At 46.5% G+C, this 24,206-nt stretch overlaps 1 protein-coding gene across 35 annotated transcripts in view; it reads right to left on the bottom strand.

Moving 5' to 3' along the window:
• The window catches only part of CLEC16A (C-type lectin domain containing 16A), a 238,236-nt gene that overhangs the window by 53,592 nt on the left and 160,438 nt on the right, over positions 1-24,206 (bottom strand). For 32 of the 35 annotated variants that reach the window (XR_013412426.1, XR_013412421.1, XR_013412422.1 and 29 more), the window contains 3 exons: positions 9,203-9,354; positions 5,730-5,934; positions 3,521-3,688 (listed from right to left, as the gene is read on the bottom strand). Coding sequence is in view for 23 of the 35 variants with exons in the window: in XM_077987249.1 (XP_077843375.1) it covers positions 3,521-3,688; positions 5,730-5,934; positions 9,203-9,354 (525 nt within the window). In the remaining 12 variants the exon portion in view is untranslated. Of the gene's footprint in view, positions 1-1,422; positions 1,722-3,520; positions 3,689-5,729; positions 5,935-9,202; positions 9,355-24,206 lie in introns of those variants that run through there. The other 3 variants (XM_077987257.1, XM_077987258.1, XM_015125627.3) reach the window with 1 other exon arrangement.

The raw sequence follows: 24,206 nt of genomic DNA, 5'->3' as shown, positions 1-24,206 counted from the left end.
TTAGCGGGAGGCAGCTACCAACATCCCGGGACAGACATCCAGTGCAAGGCCCTGAGGCAGGGAAGGCCGCAGTGATTTACCGGAGTGGGTCTCATAAAGTGTGGTCTGGAAATCCTTGTTTTCATAAAAATAGTAAGACATTCTTCTTCTATGTTCATTTTCCCAGGGGTGTACTGAGGAGTCTTCCAGAGGCCACAGAATGCATGCTCTCACAACAGATCGAAAACAGAAGCAAAGAGGAGAATCCAGATGTCTTCTATTAAGCCAGGCAGTAAAGAGACTTGCAGAAATGTGCACGATAAATTATTTTGTATGTTTATTGTTCATAGAAAACTATGTTAGTTATGCATATATGCAATGGATTTATTCAATGAATATATATTAAAAGCATTTCTTAGTTTTAATTTCTAATGTCATAAATATCTATAAATATCATCTACCTAAATGAAATCTCTTTAAGTTCTGTAATACCTTCTAAGCACATAAACAAACACGGGAGTGCTGAGGCTAAAACTCTGAGAAATGCTGGCTTAGAGGAGCAGCAGGGACTGGCAAGGCTGGGGTCGGGGCTAGAGTGAGCTTGGGATCGGGGGAACTTCATCTGAGAGGCCAGTTGGGGCTGGATCTCACAGCCATCACCCAAGATCAGAAGGAGAGATGTGGATTTTGTTCTAAGTGCAACAGGAAACTACCAAAAAGCTGGAGGCAGGGGTATGATGTAATCTGATTGAAGTACTAGAAGGATCCCACTGGCTGAATGGAAGCTGGGGATCCTGAGAAGGCTTCTGTTGCAATCTTGGGAGATCTGGGAGAGGAGATCTCAGATCTCATTATTTTCCGCAGGCCAAGCAGGCTGGTGGGTGTGGAAGTGGGGTGAAAAGATTTAAGAATGATTCCAAGATGCTGAGTGGCTGCTGCTGTGGGGGAACCCTGACTACTGAGAAGGGGATGGGGCAGCCTATGCTCCCACCATGCCAAGGCTCAGGGATTTCAACTTGCTCTTTGGGACACAGCTCTTGTGCCAAGCCAAGGTGGAAGGGCAGTGAGGCCTCCCTCTTTGCAGGGGTGGGGGGATAAATAAGAATGTCCCCATCTCACTCCTCATAGCTGAGTGGCACTACCAGGGGCAGTCAGGGGAGACAGCCAAGGGGTGGAGGCTGCTTTCAGCAGCCACCTCTGACTTGCTGTTGTCCCAGTTGGCACAGCCGCACACTTGCTGACCCTGGGACCAGCAACAGGACATGGGGCATCCCAGCTGTGCCAACTTCCCTGCCAGGCAGGCCCAGGTTCTGGAGCCAGGCCACATTCCCAGCATTTGATGTTCTCACCCCTCCACTGGACGGCCAGGCAGGGTAGAAGAGGTAAGCAATAAGTTATCCTAAAGAATTCTGCCAACAGAGAAATGATCATGTAGATGCCGAAGAATGTGCCACTTGACTCTATTTATTTACTTACATTCTATCTCATTCCAAAAGGGATCGGAGCGGAGATAAGGCCTGGGTTTTTCTCCTTAACCAGTAAGTTCCGAAACTGAAAGACGCCTCAGTGAGCCTAAAGAAGTCATTTCTTACCAGGTCAATTTGTTCTCAGTTAACTTAGACTCAGTCATACTTTATATTTACTTAGCAATCACGGCTACAGAACACGAAGCAACCCGCAGAATTTTTAAGCAAAGAATCCTCCAGGCGCTGAAATAGGCAGAAGCATCTCACATTTCATCACTGAAAATAGAGGCGGTGCCACAATCAGTCTCTCAGCCTAAGATTGTTTTTTTCTTTTCTTTTTGAGACAGGGTCTCACTCTGTTGCTCAGGTTGGAGTGCAGTGGTACAATCACAGCTCACTGCAGCGTCAACCTCCTGGGCGCAAGTGACCCTCCCACCTCAGCCTCCTGAGTGTAGCTGAGACCACAGGTGCGCACCACCATGCCCAGCTAATTTTTTATTTATACTAGAGATGAGGTCTTACTATGTTGTCCAGGCTGGTCTCAAACTCCTGGGCTCAAGCAATTCGCCTGTCTTAGCCTCCCAAGCTGCTGGGATTACTGGCATGAGCCACCACACCCAGCCCTAAGACTGGTTTTAAGAAAGAAACCAATCACAAGCTGTGGGTGGCAGAGTGAATTGGTGTACTGTCTTCTAGACTTCATGTTGGGACTATGTATACGAAGATTAAAAACCTGCCCCTTTGGCAAATTCACTGCTAGGAATTTATCACACAGACATGCAAGATTTGCACAATTACACAAAGATACCCTAAGGATGCTCACTGTGATACTGTAAGACCAAAACACTGGAAATGACCCAAATATGAAACAGCAAAAAAGATTTTTTTGCCCATCCATATGACAAAATACCATATAACAGTTAAGGAGAACTAGGTTGATTTATATGTGTTAATGTGTGACACTTTCTATTAAGGAAGAAGAAGCAAGGTGCAGCATCAGACATATGGTATACCCCATGTGTAAAAAACAAACATATGCATAACATACAAAGAAATATTTCTGGAAAGAGAGGCAAGAAACTGTTAACAATAGTTACTTCTGAAGCAAAGTAGACTTGTTTTTCATTTGATCATCTCCTGTCTGGATTTTAAAAAATCATATGCCTACAGTATATACATATAAATAACAAATTCATCAAATCAAATAATGAAACTAAAATAAATCAGGTAGGGGAACCAGGACTCGGGTTTTGAGCAGGTTCATATGGCTGCGTTTTGTTCTTAAATCAATAACTGCTTTGAAAACATTTCACAAAACTTGCAACTTAAGTTTGAAGCCCTACATGGGGAGGGGTTAAGTTGTGAATGAGAGCTTGGCCAGCGTTCTAAAGTTTTGCAATCAAAAGAAAGGCTCTCTTTCGAGGGATCGGGGTGCATACGGATTTACTTAAAGCAGACATGTCAGAACAGGAAGGGGAGAACTCGGTCTCCTGGAGAAGTGGTCCTTTCCGCTCTGACAAATCAGCAATGAACTTTCCACTCAATCTTCTGTTTTGGGAGGAGGGGCGGAGGACGGTTAGAGATGACCTTTGGCAAAAGTGGGAGGAGATGCCCTCATATGGAAGGAGTGGACAAAGAAGGCCCTGATGTCCACAGGTCAGCTGTCCACTCCTTCAGAAGTCTCACTTCTTCAGGGGGTTGTAATCGGAACCACACTCTCTCTTTCTAGTCATCTTACATGGAGAAGGAAACTACTCTCCCACAACTTCATCACTAATCATTTAAATGTTTCCAAGAAATTTCCAAGAAACTTCTTAGTCAGTTCTGAGAAGTTCTTCCACATACCCAACACATCTCTGGAAAACCAAACCAAACACTAAAGGGAAAGTCAAAATTTATTTTGGGGGCTGTGTTTAATCTCGTGCTGCGCTTTGATAAATTCTAAGAAGCCAGTGCTGCCAGCTGACTGGGCTTCTGAGAGAGGAAGGGCAGCTCACACAGGCTCCACAGAGAGAAAGCCCTTGAACGCCCACCATGACGAACGAGCTGCGGAGCAGGGCAGGGGGCTGGCTCACCTGGCACCTTGTCCACTGACGCAAACACGGAGCGCTGCACTGTGGGGTCGCTGCTGCCCCGGCGCCCCTGGTCGTAGAAGCGGAAAGGCAGGTGCTGAGTGGAGGTGGAGGAGCCGAGTCCAAAGCCCAGGACTTCAGTGGTGGGCTGGATTGGGAGGTCCAGGAGGGCTACGGTCAAACAATAGCATGGTTCACTCTGAGCATGTGGGATAGAGGGGGGTGGTGAGAATTTGTGGGGGGACATTGTAGTGGCTGTGGCCCTGCCAGGCACGTCACTTAGGAGATGCCAAGTGGGCAGCAGGCAGCCTTGAGCTGGAGAGAACAGTGGAACATCAAAGATCCCACTGAGGCTCAAGGCACAAGCAGATGCCAAGTGAGGGCTTCAGGCCAAGGCTGGAGACCAAGGAGAAAGGGGTACGAGCCCGGGCTCCTTGAGTGGAATGGATGCTAGGTCAATTTCTACTTTGGATTCTCAGCTTCCATGTGTAAAGGACCCTGACAAAGGCTGTTTCAGACTGCAAGCGAGTGGGGCTGAGTCTGTCCAGAGAGTTCACACATATATGTGTGTACGTATATCTGCACGTGTGAAGGAGCATGTGAAAATATGTATGTGCATGTACATGTGTAACTATGAGTGGGTGTTTATCTGTCTCAGCCACTATCCTCCCTTCCATAAATAAATCTCCCAATATATCCATTTAGAGGGGCTTTTTAAAATCAATTTAAGAAATACCCAAGGCGTTAGTTCTAACAGCCACTTTACAGCATAATTCTCAATTTTCAAATGAAGTATTTGGCCTTCATGCCAGCTGTGAGAAATTGCTTTACATGGGCGGGGGGTGTAGGGGAAACAACTCCCTGAAAATAAATCTTAAAAGAAAGAGCTGAATGATTTAAGTCACTTTGCACATTACAAAATGCTTCAGTAATGATTTTGTAGGCCAAGTTTCAGCTAAGTGAGAAATGAGACGGGGACGACGTGGGACGCGGGACTGTGCAAATCAGCACAGTAAATCATCGCATCGGTAATGCCCAGAAACTGGCCCTCTGAGGGTTTATTTTTGAGACAGGGTCTCACTCTGTCTCCTAGGCTGGAGTGCAGTGGTGTAATCATGGCTCACTGTAACCTCTACCTCCCAGGCTCAAGTGATCCTCCCGCCTCAGCCTCCCGAATAGCTGGGACTACAGGCGTGTGCCACCACGCCTGGTTCATTTTTGTATTTTTTTGTAGAGACAGGGTCTTGCCATGTTTCCCAGGCTGGTCTCAAACTCCTGGGCACAAGTGAGTCACCTGCCTTGGCCTCCCAAAGTGCTGAGATTACAGACATGAACCACCGTGCCTGGCCAAGGGCTTATTTTAAAGTTATCCCTTGAGAAAGCATGCCCACATCCCCAGGTGGGCTTAAAATCCTCTCAGCAGCCACCAGGATGACCACTGGTGCCTGAACTGAATGGCACTGGGTATCTTGAGAAAGACTGTTTGAAATTTTAGGAGTTGACAGAATGCCTTCCCCCCATGCCGAGGAGAAAGCCCTGCCTTCCTGCCCAATGAACGCGTCTCTCTCATTTCTGTGCCTTTGCTTCTAAGAAATCTTGCCCTTCCTAACACTAGGCAGTGTTGGGCTTCCTCAGAAATTCACCACAATCCCCGTGAAATGTAAAATGACTTCCTTCCAAGGGTTCCAGCCTTTCACCAAGTAGGACTGCCTCTTATAAGAACTGGGAAGGTGAAGGAGGAAGGGGTAAGCTTTAGAGCAGGAAGTTCTGCCTGTGGGTTCTGCCTGCATGACTTTGGGCAAGTCCCTGAGCCTCAGTTTCCTTCTCCATAAAATGGGCAGAGCAGGCCCTACAGAACTTCAGAGTTGTTTTAAGGATCGGAGGTGGCAGAGGAATGTCAAAGCACTTTGTTAACATATGCTTGAGAATTTCAGTGTGAAGGGCTGAGAAGAGTGGTCCCACACTGGTATCTACTTACTGCTGGCCTCCTGCCTGCTAGGGAGGGCTCCTCTTCTCTTCCATGCAGCCCTAGAAACTCATCAGAAACCAAACACCCAGGAAATGGGACTTCTTTGTACCCACATAAAACAATTCCTGAGTCATAGGTATCTTCTTCTTTGCTATGGGGGTTCTCAAGGTCAATGTGAGAACTACAGATAGCCCTGCCCCGCCAAGTGCTCAGAGGACGCCTTGCCAGGGTCCGGCCACTCACCAGCTATTCTCTGCATCTTCATGCGCCTTGCCTGGATGCGGCCTTTGGCCAGGCGCTGCTTGGCGATGATGCAGCGGATGTGGTCTGAGAAGATGAAGGTGGCCTGGAGGATGGGGAAGGGCTTAGAATGGGGGCTGGAAGCAGGCTTGTGGATGGTGATGTTCAGGGCACGGCTGTCATCCTCCACGCCAGTCACCTGCATGTCCTGCACAGTGAGAAGCAAAGGAAAGGGCATTCGTTGGGTTTGGGAGGAGAGTGGCTAGGAGCTGTGGCATCATGAGGCATCTAGAAAGAGGTCTCCAAATTCAATGCTTTTGATCTAAGATCAACAGCCTCCCAAGTCCAACAGAGTCATGGATGGGCACAAGGCAGACCAGGCCCAGTGGGAGAAGACAGTGTAGGAGGAGGCACAGAGTACCCCAAAGGAGCGGATGCTGGTGGTGGTGGCTCGTGCCCGTTTTCCATGAGGACTTGGGTCAGCTCATGAATAACAGGGTACCCCATACAAGCCTCTTCAAGGGGCCACAGGAAACACAACAGGCAAACTCTTACTTCTGAGAAGCCAGAGATAATGAACCAAAATTACTACTACCATCTGGCATGATCTTAGATATAGTTCCGCATCTACTCATCAATTTTTTCCTTATTTCTTCTAAGAAGGGGACATCGTTGGCAACCATTTGTTTGTCTTTGAGAAACTTCTGGTCCCCAAAGGGAAAAGTTAAGGGACAGGGGCTGGGCATGGTGGCTCATGCCTGTAATTCCAGCACTTTGGGAGGCTGAGGTGGGGGGATCACAAGGTCGGAGTTCGAGACCAGCTTGGCCAACAAGGTGAAACCCAGTCTGTACTAAAAACATAAAAATTAGCCAGGCGTGGTGGCTTGTGCCTGTAGTCCCAGATACTCAGGAGGCTAAGGCAGGAGAATTGCTTGAATCAGGGAGGCAGAGGTTGCAGTGAGCAGAGATCGAACCACTGCACTCCAGCCTGGGCGACAGAGTGAGACTCTGTCTCAAATTAAAAAAAAAAAAAAAAAGAAAAAAGAAAAAAAGAAAGGAATAGGGAAAGTCACTGAGCAGAGATTTGAAGGAAGCTGTGTTTTGAAGGTGGAGAAGAAACGAACATGTAGTGAATTTTAAAAAAGACAAACCCAGTCTAAAACCTCAGAACGGATTCTGCATAGAGAATCTGCTCCCATGAAGGTTTGAGGTGATCTGATAGAAAAGCCTGAGAGGGGATGAACACAAAAGTCAGAAATGTTAAAGGAGGTGGGGACAACACTGGAAAAGGCTCACAGCGGAATTGTGGTTCTCAGGCATTACATTTGGCATGGGCTCTTTGGAGCTAACACCCCCATCAAAACGTGACAGTAAGGATTAGATGAGGTATTCTACATTTAAAGCAGGGAGTGTGGTATAGTAAAGACCTGACAAATAGTACCCATTGGAAGACGGCCAAAAAAAAGGTTTATGTGGCTTTCATTGTCTGATGGAAGACACATATTAATTCTTCGGGGGAGGAAAACACTTGCCTGACACTAAATTCTAATGGAAATTAATCATAAGCCTAGGTAAAGCCTAGATAGATAAGTATAAGTCAGTTAATGGACAATGTCTTACATGGAGTGTTTTGTTTTTTTTTTTTTTCAGATGGAGTCTCGCTCTGTCGCCCAGGCTGGAGCGCAGTGGCGCAACCTCGGCTCACTGCAAGCTCTGCCTCCAGGGTTCACGCCATTCTCCTGCCTCAGCCTCCCGAGTAGCTGGGACTGCAGGTGCCCGCCAACATGCCTGGCTAATTTTTTGCATTTTTAGTAGAGATGGGGTTTCACCGTGTTAGCCAGGATGGTCTCAATCTCCTGACCTCGTGATTAGCCCGCCTGGGCCTCCCAAAGTGCTGGGATTACAGGCGTGAGCCACCGCGCCTGGCCCATGGAGTGTTTTTTTAAATGAAAGATTCTTCTAAAGTTGTTTCTTACATTATACTTTGTAAAAGACACTTTTACAATAGACAGATGCTGAAGAAGAGGAGGTTGGGGAAGAGGCTGTAACAGCAGCTTCAAGTATGTAGGTGGTTTCTTGCAGAGAGCAGGACACAGACAGCAGGTCAGGCTGTGGCGAGGCAGAGGTGGGGCAGCCTGAGCAAGGCCCTTCCAGAAACCAGGGCTGGCTGGCAAAGAAATGGACTGCCTTGAAGTAGGGCAAAGCTCAGGCGTGAAGTGTCGGCTGGACATCCAGGGACAAAGGGTATGGCAGAGGGGTGAGCTGGGAGGCTGCTTTCAACCCTTCTGATTCTTTGCTTTATTCACTCAAAGAGCTGGTACTAGTCATCTATCACGTGGACAAACTTTTTTATTTTTTTTTTTAGACAGGGTCTCACTGTGCCACCCAGGCTGGAGTGCAGTGGCGTGATCTCAGCTCACTGCAACCTCTGCCTCCTGGGTTCAAGCGATTCTCGTGCCTCAGCCTCCTGGGTAGCTGGGATTACAGGTGCCTGCCACCATGCCCAGCTAATTTTTGTATTTTTAGTAGAGACAGGGTTTTACCATGTTGGCCAGGCTGGTCTCGAACTCCTGACCTCAAGTGATCCACCTGCCTTGGCCTCCCAAAGTGCTGGGATTACAGACACGAGCCACCACGCCCGGCCCACATTGGCAAACATTAAAAACAAAAAAGAATCAAACAAAAAAACCCCAAAACCCAAGCCCCAGCTTGGTACTTGGCAAGTTAGAGCCTAGCTCTGCTGGAGTGACGCTGAGCAGAAGGGAATTCTCAAAAATGCCAGTGGCGACAATCATTTTAGAGTGGTATTTGGCAGTGTCTACTAACACTTAAAATTAGTACACCCCAGCTTCTTGGTATCTGCCTAGGGAAATCTTGCCCAAGTGCATAAAGGAGTGAGAGTGATTCCGTTCATGGCAGTACCATCTGGAAAGGCAGAAAACTGGAAATAGTCGACAGGGCATGGGTTAAACATGCCTTGCTATAGTCACACAGCAGTGAAAAAGAATACCAGGAGGTCTGCGTGTACTAACGTCGCTGGCTCTCCAAGACATAGTATTGAATGAAAAAAGCAAAGTTTAGAACATATTCAATGTGATATCATAAAAAACACGCACATACACTCTCAAGTATATGTATATAATTTAAAAAAATAGTACATGTAGTTACATTTATATATGCATTTGGCAGAAAAACAGATCTGGAAAGGTCACACTGATAATAAAGGTTATCTCCTGTGGAGGGGAAGTGTAAGAATTGAGGGTTTTGGTCAAAAAGGATTTTGCTCTATATCTGAGCATTTATGTGATATTTTAGCTTTTTTTTGGAGTTACAATTTGTTGACATATACCTTGTATAATATCATTAGAAATTAATGATAAAGATGATAATTGTGTGTGTGTGTGTGTGTGTGTGTGTGTGTGTGTGTGTGTTTGTAGCCAACTGAGAAGAGATTCCAGAGCTCCTGGCCATCTTACCTGCAATAGGCCTGCAAACTTGACTACTCCCCAGCCAAGCCTGGACACATCAGGCTCCACCAAACTCATCTGGTAAATATCTACAGCCAGGAATCGCTGGACCATGCCGCCGTCCTTGGTGATCACTGTACATGCAATCAAGTCGCTGTTATCTGGGAGGAGGAAGGTGAGAAGAGAATGAGGCATAGTCTGGCTGCCGGGGGTGATAGAGACACCAAAGCTGACTCTCATTCTACCAGGAGCAGAGCTCAGTGGTTAGAGCCCAGGCCTAGAGTCACACAGACCTAGGTCTGAGTCCCTTCTCTGCCAGTTATGCTGGGAAAGTTTCTTTGTCTCTCTGGATCTCAGATCCCTCATCTGGATAATAAAGATAATGCCCACTCCCTCAAACTGCTACTAGTAAGAACTGATATAAAGCATATAAAGTACATAAAGCATCTGTCCATTGCTTACTGCATGTTAGGTGCTCAAACCGTAGCTTAAAAACAACCAGCATGGCTGGGTGCAGTGGCTCATGTCTGCAATCCCAGCACTTTGGGAGGCCGAGGCAAGTGGATCACCTGAGGTGAGGAGTTCGAGACCAGACTGGCCAACATGGTGAAATCCCATCTCTACTAAAACTACAAAAGATTAGCTGGGTGTGGTGGAAGGCACCTGTAATCCCAGCTACTTGGGAGGCTGAGGCAGAAGAATTGCTTACACCTGGGAGGTGGAGGTTGCAGTGAGCCGAGATCGCACTATTGCACTCCAGCCTGGGCAATAAGAGCAAAACTCCGTCTCAAAAAACTAAACCAAACCAAAACAACAACAAAACAATCAGCAACCCAAGAAAGAAACTGAAGATGACACAAACAAGTGGAGAAACACCCAACGCTCACGGATCAGAAGAAATGATATCGTTAAAGTGATCACGCTACCCAAGGTGATCTACACATTCAATGCAAATTCCTATCAGAATACCAACTTTTTCACAGTATTAGAAAAAAATCCTAAAATTCATATGGCACCAAAAAAGAGCCCAAATAGCCAAAGCAAACCTGAGCAAAAAGAGCAAAGCTAGGCCAGGTGTGGTGGCTCACACCTATAATTCCAGTACTTTGGGAGTCCAAGGAGGGAGGATTGCTTGAGCTCAGGAGCTGGAGACTAGCATGGGCAACATGGCAAAACCCCACCTCTACAAAAAATGCAAAAAATTAGTTGAGTGTGGTGGCCCACACCTGTAGTCTCAGCCACTCAGGAGGCTCAGGTGGGAGGATGGCTTGAGCCCAGTGGGGTTTAAGGCTGCAATGAGCCATGATCACGCCACTGCACTCCAGCCTGTGTGACAGAGACCTGGTCTCAAAACAAACAAAAAAAGCAAAGCTGGAAGCATCACACTACCTGACTTCAAATTACAAGGCTCTAATAACCAATACAGCATGGTACTGGTATAAAAACAGATATATAGGCTGGGTGCTGTGGCTCATGCCTGTAATTCCAGCACTCTGGGAGGCCGAGGTGGGCAGATCACTTGAGGTCAGGACTTAAAGGCCAACTTGGCCAACATGGTGAAATACTGTCTCTACCAAAAACTAAAAAAAATTAGCTGAGCGTGGTGGTGTGTGCCTGTAGTCTCAGCTACCCTGGAGGCTGAGGTGGAGAATCGCTTGAACCTGAGAGGCAAAGTTGCAGCAAGCCAAGATTGCACCACAGCACTTCAGCCTGGGTGACAGAATGAGACCCTGTCTCAAAAAATAACAAAAAGAAAAACACATGGACCAACAGAACAGAATAGAGAGCCCAGAAATAAAGTCACATATTTACAGTCAAGTGATCTTCAACAAAACTGGTAAGAACACACACTGGGGAAAGAACACCATCTTCAGTAAATGGTGCTGGGAAAATTGGATAATCATATGCAAAAGAATGAAACTGGATCCCTCTTTCTTGCTGTATACAAAACCAACTCAAGATGGATTAAAGACTTAAATATAAGGCCCAGAACTATAAAAATTCTAGAAGAAAATCTAGGTGAAAACTCTCTGGACATTGGTCTATGCAAAAAGTGTATGACTAAGACCTCAAAAGCACAGGCAACAAAGCCAAAAATAGACAAATGGAACTTACTTAAACCAAGAACCCCAGTAACATTTCTGTGCTTCTTTAAAGACTGATGGCAGTTTACACTTGTGATGGTTAAACTGAGCTCACCTAATTAAGTAAATGGTTAAACTGAGTTCACCTAGTTAAGTAAAGACAGTAAAGCAAGAGTCCCCTGAGCCACGAGAGAATCACCAAGCCCTCAACTCAGCGTATGACAATTTAGAGCCAAGCCCTGCACTGTTGTATGTGGATATGCATTGGATGTGTATGGCACTCGGCCCTTCAGAACCAGTTTTCCCATTTGTAAAATGGGAATTATGTCCCTTATCTTGAATTGGTTGGTGCGTCAAACAAGAAATGGTGGGAAAAGCATGGGGTCTTGTGCATAGGAGTCCTCTGCATATACCAGGTTCCTTCTCTTACTTGAAAGTTGTCCCTAGCTGGGTGTGGTGGCTTGTGCCTGTAATCCCAGCACTTTGGGAGGCTGAGATGGGAGGACTGCTTGAGACCAGGAGTTCAAGACCAGCCTGGGCAACACAGTGAGACCCTGTCTCTACAAAAAGCAGAAAAAAAATTAGCCTCCCAGCTACTTAGGAGGCTGATGTGAGAGGACTGCTTCAGCCAAGGAGGTAGAGGCTGCAGTGAGCCATGAGTGTACCACTGTATTCCAGCCTAAGTGACAGAGCGAGAACCTGTCTAAAAAAAAAAAAAAAAAAAAAAGAAAAAGAAAAAGAAAAAGAAAGTTATCCCCAAATTTAATGTCTGATTTAATGCCTACCCTTGACTTGGAAATCACCAGAGTAACATAGGACCATTAGATCTACGGTCTGCTGGTGTATGTAATCCTCTGCCACTTACGTTTTAAATGAGAGAGCTCAGTCCGGAAACAACCTAAATGTCCCCAAACAGGAGAACTATTTGAGTACATTTTTTTCCCACCAGATGCAAAATTATACACCCATTTAAAAATTGTTTAACCAAACTGTGGACAGTGGTTCCTCATGAGGAGCGAGGTGAGAACTGGGGGTAGGAGTGTGTATGTGGGAGAAGTATTAAGGGGAGAACTTTCATTTTTGTTCTATGTTCTACTCTACTGTTTAAAATTATTTCAAAATGAGAAAAGTATTCAAAGACATACTTTTGAAACACATATAATAAGCCCAAGTTAAAAATCATGTTTTACAAATAATTGCAATGACTGTGGAAAACATACTTATAAATGAAAGAGGATAAAAATGTTATTACCATGAGTTTGATTTGTTTTAAAAAAAAGTATCCCTACAAAGAAACACTAGTACAGAGAAAATGTGCCAAAACATTAACAAGTCTCTGATTAGAAGATGGTAGGTGAGATGTTTTATTGTTTCTTCACAGTTTTATTAAAGTATAATTTACATACCATAAAGTTCCCCTATTTTAAGTATACAGTTTACCTATTTTAAGTGTACAGTTTGAGTTTTAGTAATTTTTTCTTTTTCTGAGCATAGTACCCAATAGTTTTTCAACCCTTGTCACCCACCCCCCCGCCTTTGGCAGTACACAGTGTCTCCTACTGCCATCTTTATGTCCATGAGTATCCAATGTTTAGCTCCCACTTATAAGTGAGAACATGTGGTATTTGGTCTTCTGTTCCCACACATTAATTCGCTTAGGCTGCCAGCTGCATCCATGTTGCTGCAAAGGACATGATTTTGTTCTTTTTTACGGCTGTGTAGTATTCCATAGTGTATATGTACTACATTTTCTTCATCTAGTCCACCACTGATGGGCACCTGGGTTGACTCCATGAGTTCACTATTTTGGATAGTGCTGAGTTTTAGTACATTTACAGCTATGCATTACTACATCCCAGTTGTGGAATACTTCCACCACCCCAAAAGGTTCTGTTGGGAGCACTTTAACCAGATATTTGGCTCAACTTTATTCGGGGAGGAGAAGGGTAACATGGATGGTATCAATTCTGGCCAAAACACGCAATAACAAACTTGGGCTCATGATTGAGGACTTCCAAGGACTTCCCCCCTCTCCTTTTTCAATTTTCATCCTGATCTAAAAGCACAGATTTTTAATCTAGATAAACTTCTCTTTCCTTTTTCAGGTAACCCCCAGCAACATACGCCTCGGTTCAATCCTCCAACAGCGTAAACTGTCTGAGATTCTGGTTTCGTCTGGATGTCGCCCAGTTGGTCCTCTCGGTCTTTACAGGCCTTGTGTTTCCCTCTATTCTCTCTAGCACATGACCCCTGAAGTCAGCTAGGTGCCCCCATAGCAAATCCCAGCACCGGATAGGCTTTATTGAATTTGTACCTTTTTTTTTTTTGACAGTCTCGCTGTGTTGCACAGGCTGGAGGGCAGTGGCACGATCTCAGCTCACTACAACCTCTGCCTCCCAGGTTCAAGTGATTCTCCTGCCTCAGCCTCCCTAGTAGCTAGAATTATAGGCACACACCACCATGCCTGGCTATTTTTAAATTTTTTTTTATTTTTAGTAGAGACAGGGTTTCACCATGTTGGCCAGGCTGGTCTCAAACTCCTGGCCTCAAGGGATCTGCCTGCCTTGGCCTCCCAAAATGCTGGGATTACAGGCATGTGCTACCACATCTGGCCCAGTTGTACTTTCTTATCTACAGCAAGAATCTTCTTTCCTTTCCAAACAGTCCAGTCAGGTATTTGAAAATATTTTTTAAAAAATATATTTTAGGGCTGGGCACAGTGGCTCATGCCTGTAATCTCAGCACTGTGGGAGGCCAAGGTGGAAGGACTGCTTGAGCCCAAGAGTTCATCCTAAGCAACACAGTGAGATCTTGTCTCTAAAAAAAAATTAAAATAAAATATGTGTGTTTTAATATATTATGAAATGTATTATATTAACATAAAATGTATAATAATATGTATATCTCAGGATAAATTTTTAGTTCCATGTTGGATGATCATCTAGATGACTAGTCTTCTACATTATTAAAAAAGGAAGTCATCATATTCATTCTTACAAACATTTTCTTTGTGGTAGTGTAGGGTTTGTTTTCTTTACTCAATACTTAAAACAGGCTGGGGCCGGTGGCTCATGCCTACACTGCAGGCAATTTTGAAGGCTGAGATGGGTGGATCGCTTGAGCCCAGGAGTTCCACACCAGCCTGTGTAACATGGCAAAACCTCATCTCTACTAAAAGTAGAAAAATTAGCTTGCTGTAGTGGCATGTGCCTATAGTCCCAGCTACTCAGGAGGCTGAGGCAGGAGGATCACTTGAGCCCAGGGAGGTTGACGCTATAGAGAGCCGTGATCACACCACTGCACTCCAGTGTGGGCGACAGTGATGAGCCCTGTCTCAAAACAAACAAAACTTACAGCATTTTTCTCAATGGGAATCTTTTTAAAAATGCTCTTTAAAAATAGAACAAAAACAATAAACATGTTCTTTCTTTTCTCCTTCTGTCCTCCTTCCCCCTTCTCTCCTTTCCCTTTCCTCACTCTACACAGGACAACTTGACTACCTTCTGTTTCCACATTCACAAAAGAAGTGCATCTGAGAGTTTGACCTGGGAAAACGGACACAGTCATAGGTGTCAGTGTCAGCAGGGCTTGTCCCAGGCAGTGCGACTCCCTCATAGAGCCTGGCTGCCTGAGGGGCTTCAGCGGAAGACAGACCTGCCACCTCCACCACAAAGAACAAAAAAGGAACGATAAAACCCCAGAACAGAACAGCTTTCAGAAATGTAATTGAGACTTCAAAGCCCTGTGACAACACAGTGAGAGATTTCATAAGAAAACTAAAATGCGGCCACACCAGTGAGACAGGAAGGATCCCAGGGAGGGAGCTTCTCGCTTTTCAGAGGCTGTGGGGCAGTTAAGGAGAAATGAAGTGGCTTCTACGGATTATAAGCGAATGCCATTCGCAAGGGAGATCAAGGAAATGCTGGTTTTGGGTGACTCCTTTGTGGTTCGCTCAGGTATCATTTTAGGGAACTCCTGTATCCTGCCCCAGTCCTTGGCTGCTCCACACCCTGGCTGTGGAGCCCTGGGGGACACGGGCTAGTCACTTTGGGACTGCCGTGGGGTCTTAGGTCGAGGATAAATCCAGGAGAGAATTGCTGAATGGAATCCAACTCGGCCCACCCTCTAAAGCCTCTGCCTGCAGCCTTCATGTGTACATTTTGGCAGCCGGCAGGAGTATGCTGAGTGCTAAGGTACCATGGGAAGGACTTGGTGGCAGGCGGCTCTGTCGTGGTATGTGGCAGCCTCCCTGCCTGACACTCAGGAGTGGCCATGGCAAGGAGAGGCCAGTGCAGGTGATAGGTGACATGAGGCTTCCTGATCATCCATCCACCATCCCCAGATCTCACTGCCCATCGAATCTCCAATTCTACAGGTGTGGGGCTTAGGATTCTTATTAAGAAAATTATCAGAAGACAATGATCAGATCAATTATCCACGTGACTTAAGAGGCAAAAGATACACTAGTAGATGTGAAGGATTTGCATAGGCCATTCACAGACGAGGGGAGGGGGGAAGCCAGGAATGGGGACTGCCAATAAACACACACACACACACACACACACACACACACACACACACACACACACACAGAGCCATCCTTGTGGGAAACCTTGAAACAAATCAAAACAAAATACCATCTTCTGCCCATAGGATTGACAAGAATAAACATGTCTGATAACATCAGGTGTAATGAGGATGCAGAGAAACTGGCATTTCTCAAAAGCTACTAGTGGGAGAAAAAATTAGCATAGCCGTTTTGAAGGACAAATTAGCATTATTTATTAAAACCGAAAGTTTCACATTCTATGACCTAGCAATTGGTATGTTCCCAAGAAAAACACTCACACGTGTGGGCCAAGACTGTGAAGACTCAATTTTCCAGCAAGGGAAAGTCTAACTAAAATGTGTTTATTCCTTCTGTGTAACACCAAGGAGCAATGACATGGAATGAATTCGCTCTCCAGAGAGTTCAGAAGAGCCAAGTCTCAAGAACATACTGATGAGTAGAAAAAGAAGCTCCAAGGTGATTTTAGTTTTTTTTTTTTCTTTCTGTTTTTTTCTTTGAGACAGGGTCTCACTCTGTCACCCAGGCTGGAGTACAGGGGCACGATCATGGCTTACTGCAGCCTCGGCCTCCCAGGCTCGAGTGATCCTCTCACCTCAGCCTCCCAAGCTACTGGGACTAAAGGCACACGCCATCCATGCCCAGCTAATTTTTTATTTTTTGTAGAGATGGGGTTGTGCCATGTTGCCCAGGCTGATCTCGAACTCCTGGCTCAAGGGATCCTCCCACCTCAGCCTCCCAAAGTGCTGGAATTACAGGCCGATTTTAGTTTCTACACACTGCTCTGATTTTCCAAAGGGAAAATAGGTATGTTATTTGCACACTTAAAATTGAATAAAGAAACAAGTGAGTCTCTTTCCATAGTTTTACACAAAGGGACTCAGGTCTTTATGAGGCCCAGCCAAGGTTGGGGAGCAGCACTAGGCCAAGCTGCTGGCCAGCTGGGCTCTGCCTGATCATGCAGATGATAGACAATCACTGAGAACCAGGGGATGGCGGGAAGCCAAGAGCTCTCTGACAGCACCCTTGGGACATAGCTGTGGATGTTTCCAAAGTGTGAGTTCTTCTCACAGTCAGACCTGTGAGTTCCAGAGCTCTGGTGTCCAGCTCAGCCCACATGTGCAGGTGCACAGTCTGGTGCCCACCGGGGCCAGGCTCTGTACTAGGCACCAAGTACCCATACTGAGAATGAGGCTTGGCCCCCACCTCGAGGAGTTCAGGGCCCAGGTGGGAGGCTAAAGACCATGAAAGGCCATGCAGATCAAGCCTCCATTCTGGGAAGGGACCAGACCCCACAGGCAAAAGGTAGGATGGCAGATGTCTCCATCATCCCCAGGACCCTGAAGGTATGACATGCCTCCTAGCAGAACCTTGTTCTAAGGAAAGGTGACATGGCCCTCCTACTTCCAGGCACTACCTTTTATTTTTCTTTGGGGAGGGGAGAAAATTTGCTGCATGTCATATGTGTGTATGTATGTATGTATTGATTGAGATAGGTCTGTCGCCCAGGTTGGACTGTAATGGTGCAGTCATAGCTTATTGCAGCTTCAAACTCCTGCACCCAAGCGATCCTCCTGACTCAGCCTTCCAAGTAGCTAGGACTACAGGTGTGCCATCATGCCCAGGTAATCTTTTTTTTGTAGAGATAGGGTATTGCTATGTTGTCCAGCCTGGTCTCCAACTCCCGGTCTCAAGCGGTCCTCCTGCCTTGGCCTCCCAAAGTGCTGGGATTACAGGTGTGAGCCACCACACCTGACCCATTCTATTTTATTTGAAAATATTAAACGTATCAACCACTTTCACTAGATAATACATTCCTAGGTTCCCATTTTAAAAGGTATAAAACCTTTTTACAGAGGATAATAAGGGTCTCCTGTCCCCCTCTGCAGAGGCAACCACTGCACGGACTCTTATTACCTGTCCACTGTGCATTTTCAAGCACTCACGGGGCTATGTTCTCCTCTCCCTTTCCTTTCTTAAATGGTGGCATGCCACCCACACTGCCTGCATTGTGCTTTTGACACTTTCTGATGGCACATCGGCACTGAGACACTCCTTGTGATTTTTCATAGCTGCATTCTCTCCCACGGTAGGGAGAACTCTACATCATTTAACAGCTCTCCAACTGGCGGACATTCAGAGAGTTTAGAAGTTTTTGCTACAACATTCAAAGGAACATTCTTATTCATACGCACATGCGAGAGTAAATTCATAGCAGCAAATGAGAGCTTATGCTTAATTTTTCTAAAACATTTGTATTCTATTAAAATAAATTTCAGAAGGAAACTTTGTATCATTACCATGAATGGAAAAACAGAATTACTTACAATCATTAAGGTAAACATGAAAACTGATTAGAGGAAAAAAGACCATTTATTAAATTACAGCCTAATGCCTGCTCTTTTGATAAAAAAGGGAAATCTGAGTTATAGAGGTTCTAAGACAAACTAGTCTGAATCTGAGACCTTCTCCTTGGTGTAACAGCACAGACTAGAGCGGCACTGAAATGGATTTTCTTACGGACTACACTTTCCAAAGATGGCCACAGCAATATTTCTCACCTACATATTCTTCTTATAGTGTGACTTTGACTCTCTTCCCATCAAGTGGTGGGGTCTACCTTTCTCCTTGAACCTGAGTGGGCCTCAGTGACTGTCTAGACCAAAAGAGTTTCAATGGAAATGATGCTTTGTGATTTCTGAGGCAAGGTCATAAAAATGCTCTTGGAACCTATCCACCATGTTGTGAGGAAGCCCAAGTAGCCATGGAGACACCCACAGAGAGAAACCAAGGTCCAGGCCCACAGCCAGCTCCCAGTCCATACACTCCAGCTGATGCCATGTGGAGCAGAGTTATTCCCATTGAGCCCTGGGCAAATTATATATTTGCCAGCAAAATGAATTCCCATAGTTGTTTTAAGCCATGAAGTTAATTTAAGTGGTTGGTTACTCAGCAATAGATAATTATGATGGTAATTTTAGTGCTATATCCAGGCACATTTAAAATTCTAAAATTCTTTCAGTACCACCAAGAAGCTACATGCTGCATCTCAGAAGACTAGCCCAGAGAAACAACTCAGGATTGGCTGTTTTGGGGACCTTGGAAGATCCTCCGAGTATTAAGCAGAATGAAGGGAAACTAGTACAACCATTTTCCAACACAATTTTAAGATGCTGGGAAGGAAGAGGAGAAAAGGAAAAAGCACGAAAGAAAAAGCATGCTGTTACCATGAAGAGCATAATGAGGGCAACTTGGCCTGATAAAAAGAGCTTCGGCTTTAGTGCTATGGCGACTGGGTTTAAAGCCCAGCTCTGCCAAATATTAAACTGTGTGACCCTGGGCAGATCACCTCCCTTCTCTGAGTCTCAGGTTTCTGCCTTATATGTAGAACACTTAACCACCTGCAGGTGGTCCAGGGTATCTGGGAGGGGCATGCGGCTGCGCCCAGCATGCCTCACACATCCAAGCTATGGTGGTCACACCCAGCACAAGTCAAATTGCTCAGAAGTGCCATGACATTTCTGGAGCCGTGACTCTCTCGTTGGAACCCTTCTGCCTAAGGTAGTCATGCTTTCTGAATGCAAACTCTTGACTAAATGAGTCTCTTCGGAGGGAGAAAATGAATCTTGGTTTTCAGTTTTCAGAATTCCTGTAAGGTCATGGAATATGGAAGATACACAGGCCCCCCGGGCTCTGCGGTGAGACCTCCCCTGACCCCTCATTCCCGGCTGCTCTCCCAGTCCCTCTCTACATTTCCCCAATCTCCAGCCCCACCCCAGTGCCTACCATTCTTGACCGTGCTGAAACATCCCAGTCCAGACTGTAAGCTCCCAAAACAAGGGGCCCCGACTGGTATCACTAGCTGCTATACTCCCTGGAGGGGGTCTGGGCAATGGCTGGTGCTGAAGAAGTATTTGTGCCTGGGATGGATGGAAGCTAATGTCTTTTGGTGCTCCCATTTGGAGGCCAGGGACTTCTCAACCAACTGTTCTTTTAGCTCCTGGGCTGAAGCCTTCCCCTACACCCCCCCTCTGACAGGCTGTAGCTCATTACTGAGCGATAAATGGGGCTGACTGACTTTTGCTATATTTAAATAATCCCTTCACAATAAAATATGGATGCCAATCCATAATTTAATTCTTGGCATTGGTGGCTCCAACTGCATTTAGAATGGAAGTCTTTTTCCTTACAGGGGGATCTCCAGGCCAGCAGAATTCCAAGGCTTTGAAATCCAATAGCCTGTTTTAGGCCACAGCTGGAATTTAAATTAGCAATTCAGTAAACATTAGCAAATCTTTCAAGCACGTGTGGTTAATCAGAGGTCAGGAGGGGCTGAGGAACAGGGAACACTGATCCCCTGAGGGAAAGGCCGGCTCACCCTGGAATTCCAAGAGCAGGGCCCACAGCTGATAGGAGATCGGGAGGGCCCATGGCTGCACCTGTGAGGGAGGGGCTGTGGTCTTGGCCCCTCCACACATCCACTCCAGCCTGACTTGTTTCCATTCCAGAGTCTGCGCTGGTACCAGGGATTAGTGAGCGGGAACTTCAGTGGCCTGTGGGTGGTGCAGGGAGGGCAAAAAACACTGAGCATCGCTGGCTTTCACCGGAGTTGGGGATGCAGCACCATTCCAGGCTTTGGTTCTCTAAAGCCATGTACTGAAAGATTATCAGGGCTGAGTGAGGTGGCTCATACTCGTAATCCCATTACTTTGGGAGGCCAAGGCGGGAGGATTACTTGAGCCCAGGAGCTCAAGACCAGCCTGGGCGACATAGCAAGACCCCGTCTTCACAAATAATAATAAAAATTAGCTGGGCGTGGTGGTGCACACCTGTGGTCCCAGGCTGAGGTGGGAGGATCACTTGAGCCTGGGAGTTCCAGGTTGCACTGGGTCATGATCGCACTACTGCACTTCAGCCTGGGTGACAGAGAGAGAGACTCCATCTAAAAAAAATAAAAAACTCAGGGCTGTTTTGAATTAAGGCCCCTGCTCCCAGTAGTTATTTTTTATTTATTTATTTTTTTGAGAGAGAGTCTCGCTCTGTCGCCTAGGCTGGAGTGCAGTGGCGCGATCTTGGCTCACAGCGAGCTCCGCCTCCTGGGTTCACGCCATTCTCCTGCCTCAGCCTCCCGAGTAACTGGGACTACAGGCGCCTGCCACCACGCCCAGCTAAGTTTTTTTGTATTTTTAGTAGAGATGGGGTTTCACCATGTTAGCTAGGATGGTCTCGATCTCCTGACCTCGTGATCTGCCCGTCTCGGCCTCCCAAAGTGCTGGGATTACAGGCGTGAGCAACTGCGCCCGGCCTGCATCCAGTAGTTTTATCAATGACAACTGTTGCTGGCACCAAGACCAACCTTTATAAAGTGCTTTTATATGCCAAGCCCCAACTTTCCACTTGATATGGTCCCAGATCCTATGAGGTGGACACAAACTGCAGCAGGCCAAGTGACTTCCCCAATGACACAAACTGATGAGTGACATATGTGGCCGAGGGATGCAACCAGATGGCCATGTGAACTTCACACTCTCCTGAACAAGCTGATCGAAATGTGGCATTCCAGTCCCCTGGGTGAGGCCAGAGAGAAGATCACTTGTCTGCCTCACAGCCTGGTGCCCCCTCCACCTGGACTAGCTGCTGAGGGTGGGAGATGCCTGGTTCTGGCAAGGGGACAGTCAAATGATGTGAGCTCTCAAGAGGCAAGCCCTGAGGGTTTAACTCCCTGGAGGCTGAGGACCTGAAGCCACCTCCATGCTCCCGGACTGCCTTGGCAAGGTCCCCCTTTCACAGGGCACTTGGTGGCCTCTTTGAGCAGCAGACCTAGTTCCTTCTTTGGCTTAGGAAATGCTGTCTCTCTTCTACCCTTGAGAGTTTCTCTTCCTGGCATGCAGGGGAGACTGAAGCTGGGTGTCTGCCCCTTGGGCTCTTTTCAGATGCCAGAATCCATCAGTTAGCAAGACCGGTCAGCGGCCTGCCTTCATGGTGCTTCACCAGCACAAGGATGGCTGCCCTTCCAAGCTGCTGGACACTTGGGGCACCAGCCTCTGTGGGATGGAGATAGTTCTTTGTGGCACAGAATTACATTGGTGACTTCAGGGAAAAACCAGCCTCGCATGCCTCCCTGATGACAGAACGCAGCTGCAGGAGGGGCCTTGGCCACCAGTACTGCACCGCTGGGGAGTACCTGGTGAGTCACGGCTCACTGCGGGGTGGAGGGGAGAGGAAGCCTAAGTGGTCCGAGGGGTCAATCAACAGCTCAGGAGGACAGTGCAATGCATCTCTCCCAGGTCACCACCCTGTCAGAATCCAGTGAAAACTGAAAACAGCAGTCATTCTGGGGCATAAAAAAATCATGTTTCCTTGGGAGCTAACTTGAGTGCTTTGAAAAGGAAGCCAGTGCTGATTCCAGTGCAAGCCCAGCAGAGCTGCAGTGACAAGGAACCGGGCCCTGGTAAATTCTACAGATCACCCGGAGGACGCAGAACAGCGTGATATGACATCTGGACCTTCCCGAGCCTCGACTAACTCCAGTGGGGGACTTCATAATCCAGGACACTTTGAAGATGAAAGAAGAGCTGAGACTGTTCCCACCGAGGGTGTGAACTAGCACACTCAATTAGGTTGGCTGCTTCTCCTGACAGTCAAATCAATCCTTTGAAGAAAATTAAGTAACCATTTCTCCATCAACCCAGCAACAGCTTATGGGTTACTCGCTGCAAGTAGCAATCAATTACTTTGTCTCCTTTGTAGCTCCCTAAAGCATTCCTTCCCAGCACAAAAAGGGGGCAGGTGTGAAGTGTGATATTTCCTGGATGGAGAATGGGTCTTGGCACCTTTCTACTGCCAAGCCTATGAGCCGCACCCTCTAATACGAAGAGGAAAAAAAAAATGTACTGGTGGCATTTCTGGGATTTGCAAAGGAAACTAGCAATGAGGTATGGAGATAATGGGGTATTTGTTGAAATTCAGTTACCCGGGGAAACTGGGATCTAGTGCTTGGTTTTAAGGTTTGAGCTGTGATCACTGGGCCTCCCGTTACAGGTGCCACACTGATGTCCTGGCCTCAGCTGCCTCTCCACACCCCTCTGCCCACACCACCAAGAGTAACCGGCAGAGCACTGTTAAGAAAACTCTGTGTTCTCCTAACACATTCCAGCTCTGCTTCCCCGCCCAGAAGCATAGGTCTGAATGCAGGGGAACAGTCCCAAGCCGGGCCTGGGGCCAAGTGCCTGGAGTTGACTGGTAACTCTGCCACCTTCTAGCTGTGGTGACCCTGGGCATGTGACTTTGCTTCAGTTGTCTCATCTATAGGTGGGGGGGTAATAAAATAATTTTATAGCGCTATTTCATGATATGCAAGCTGGAGTATTTGGGGAGAAGGGTACTGAGGCCTGCAATTTACTTTGAAATAAATTTTTAAAAAGATTCACTTCCTCACCTATAAGGAAAAGTATCTTAAAAAAAAAAAAAGGAAGAGAAGCCAGGTGTGGTGGCGTGCAACTACAGTCCCAAAACTCAGGAGGCTGAGGCAGGAGGATAGCTTGAGGCCAGGAGTTTGAGGCTACAGCACCAAGACTAAGCCTGTAAACTCCAGCTTGGTTAACATAGCCAGAGCTATCCCAGCCTGGGAAACATACCAAGACTCCATCTTAAAAAAAAAAAAAAAAAAAAGAGGAAGATTGGGCTGGGTGTGGTGGCTCACACCTGTAGTCCTAGCTGCCTGGGAGGCCAAAGTGGGAAGATCACTTGGGCCCAGGAGTTCGAGGTTGCAGTGAGCTATGATCAAAACACTGCACCCCAGCCTGGGTGACAGAGACCCTAACTCCCTGCTGCAAAAAGTTTGGCGGATAAAGTAGATACGTGATAAGACAAGTAGACAAGTATGAGGGTGTTGACTATACAATTCTTTCAACTTGGTTGTATGCTTGAAAGTTTTCAAAATAAAATGTTGCGAGGAAAATGGACTTCTAGGGTTGTCGTGAAGTTCAGGCAAATTACAACAGGTTTGATACAAGGTGACCGGTCAGTATGCAGAACCTGCACTCAAATTATTAGTTTTCTGGCCTCCTTTATATCACTTTTGTGTGATGACTACAGGATCCCATCACTGTGAAAATCTACTTGGTTCCCAAGTTGAATAGTAGGGATTTGAATGGAAAGAGTTTGGATGGAGCCCTCTGTAGGACTCTTTCTAGAATCTCTTAACCCTGCAGAATCTTCATGTCTCCCAGGGTACTCAGGGCCACTGAGGACTCTGTATCAATGCTCACTTTACAGACAGAGGTGGATACATCTGTCACTGGCTCACTCAGCAACTATCTGAGCAGTGACTGTGTGACAGGTTGGCTGTCTTTGACTGGTA

This window comes from Macaca mulatta, chromosome 20 (assembly GCF_049350105.2).
Source record: "Macaca mulatta isolate MMU2019108-1 chromosome 20, T2T-MMU8v2.0, whole genome shotgun sequence".
Lineage (NCBI taxonomy): Eukaryota > Metazoa > Chordata > Mammalia > Primates > Cercopithecidae > Macaca > Macaca mulatta.
This window is presented reverse-complemented; position numbering and strand designations above follow the sequence as displayed.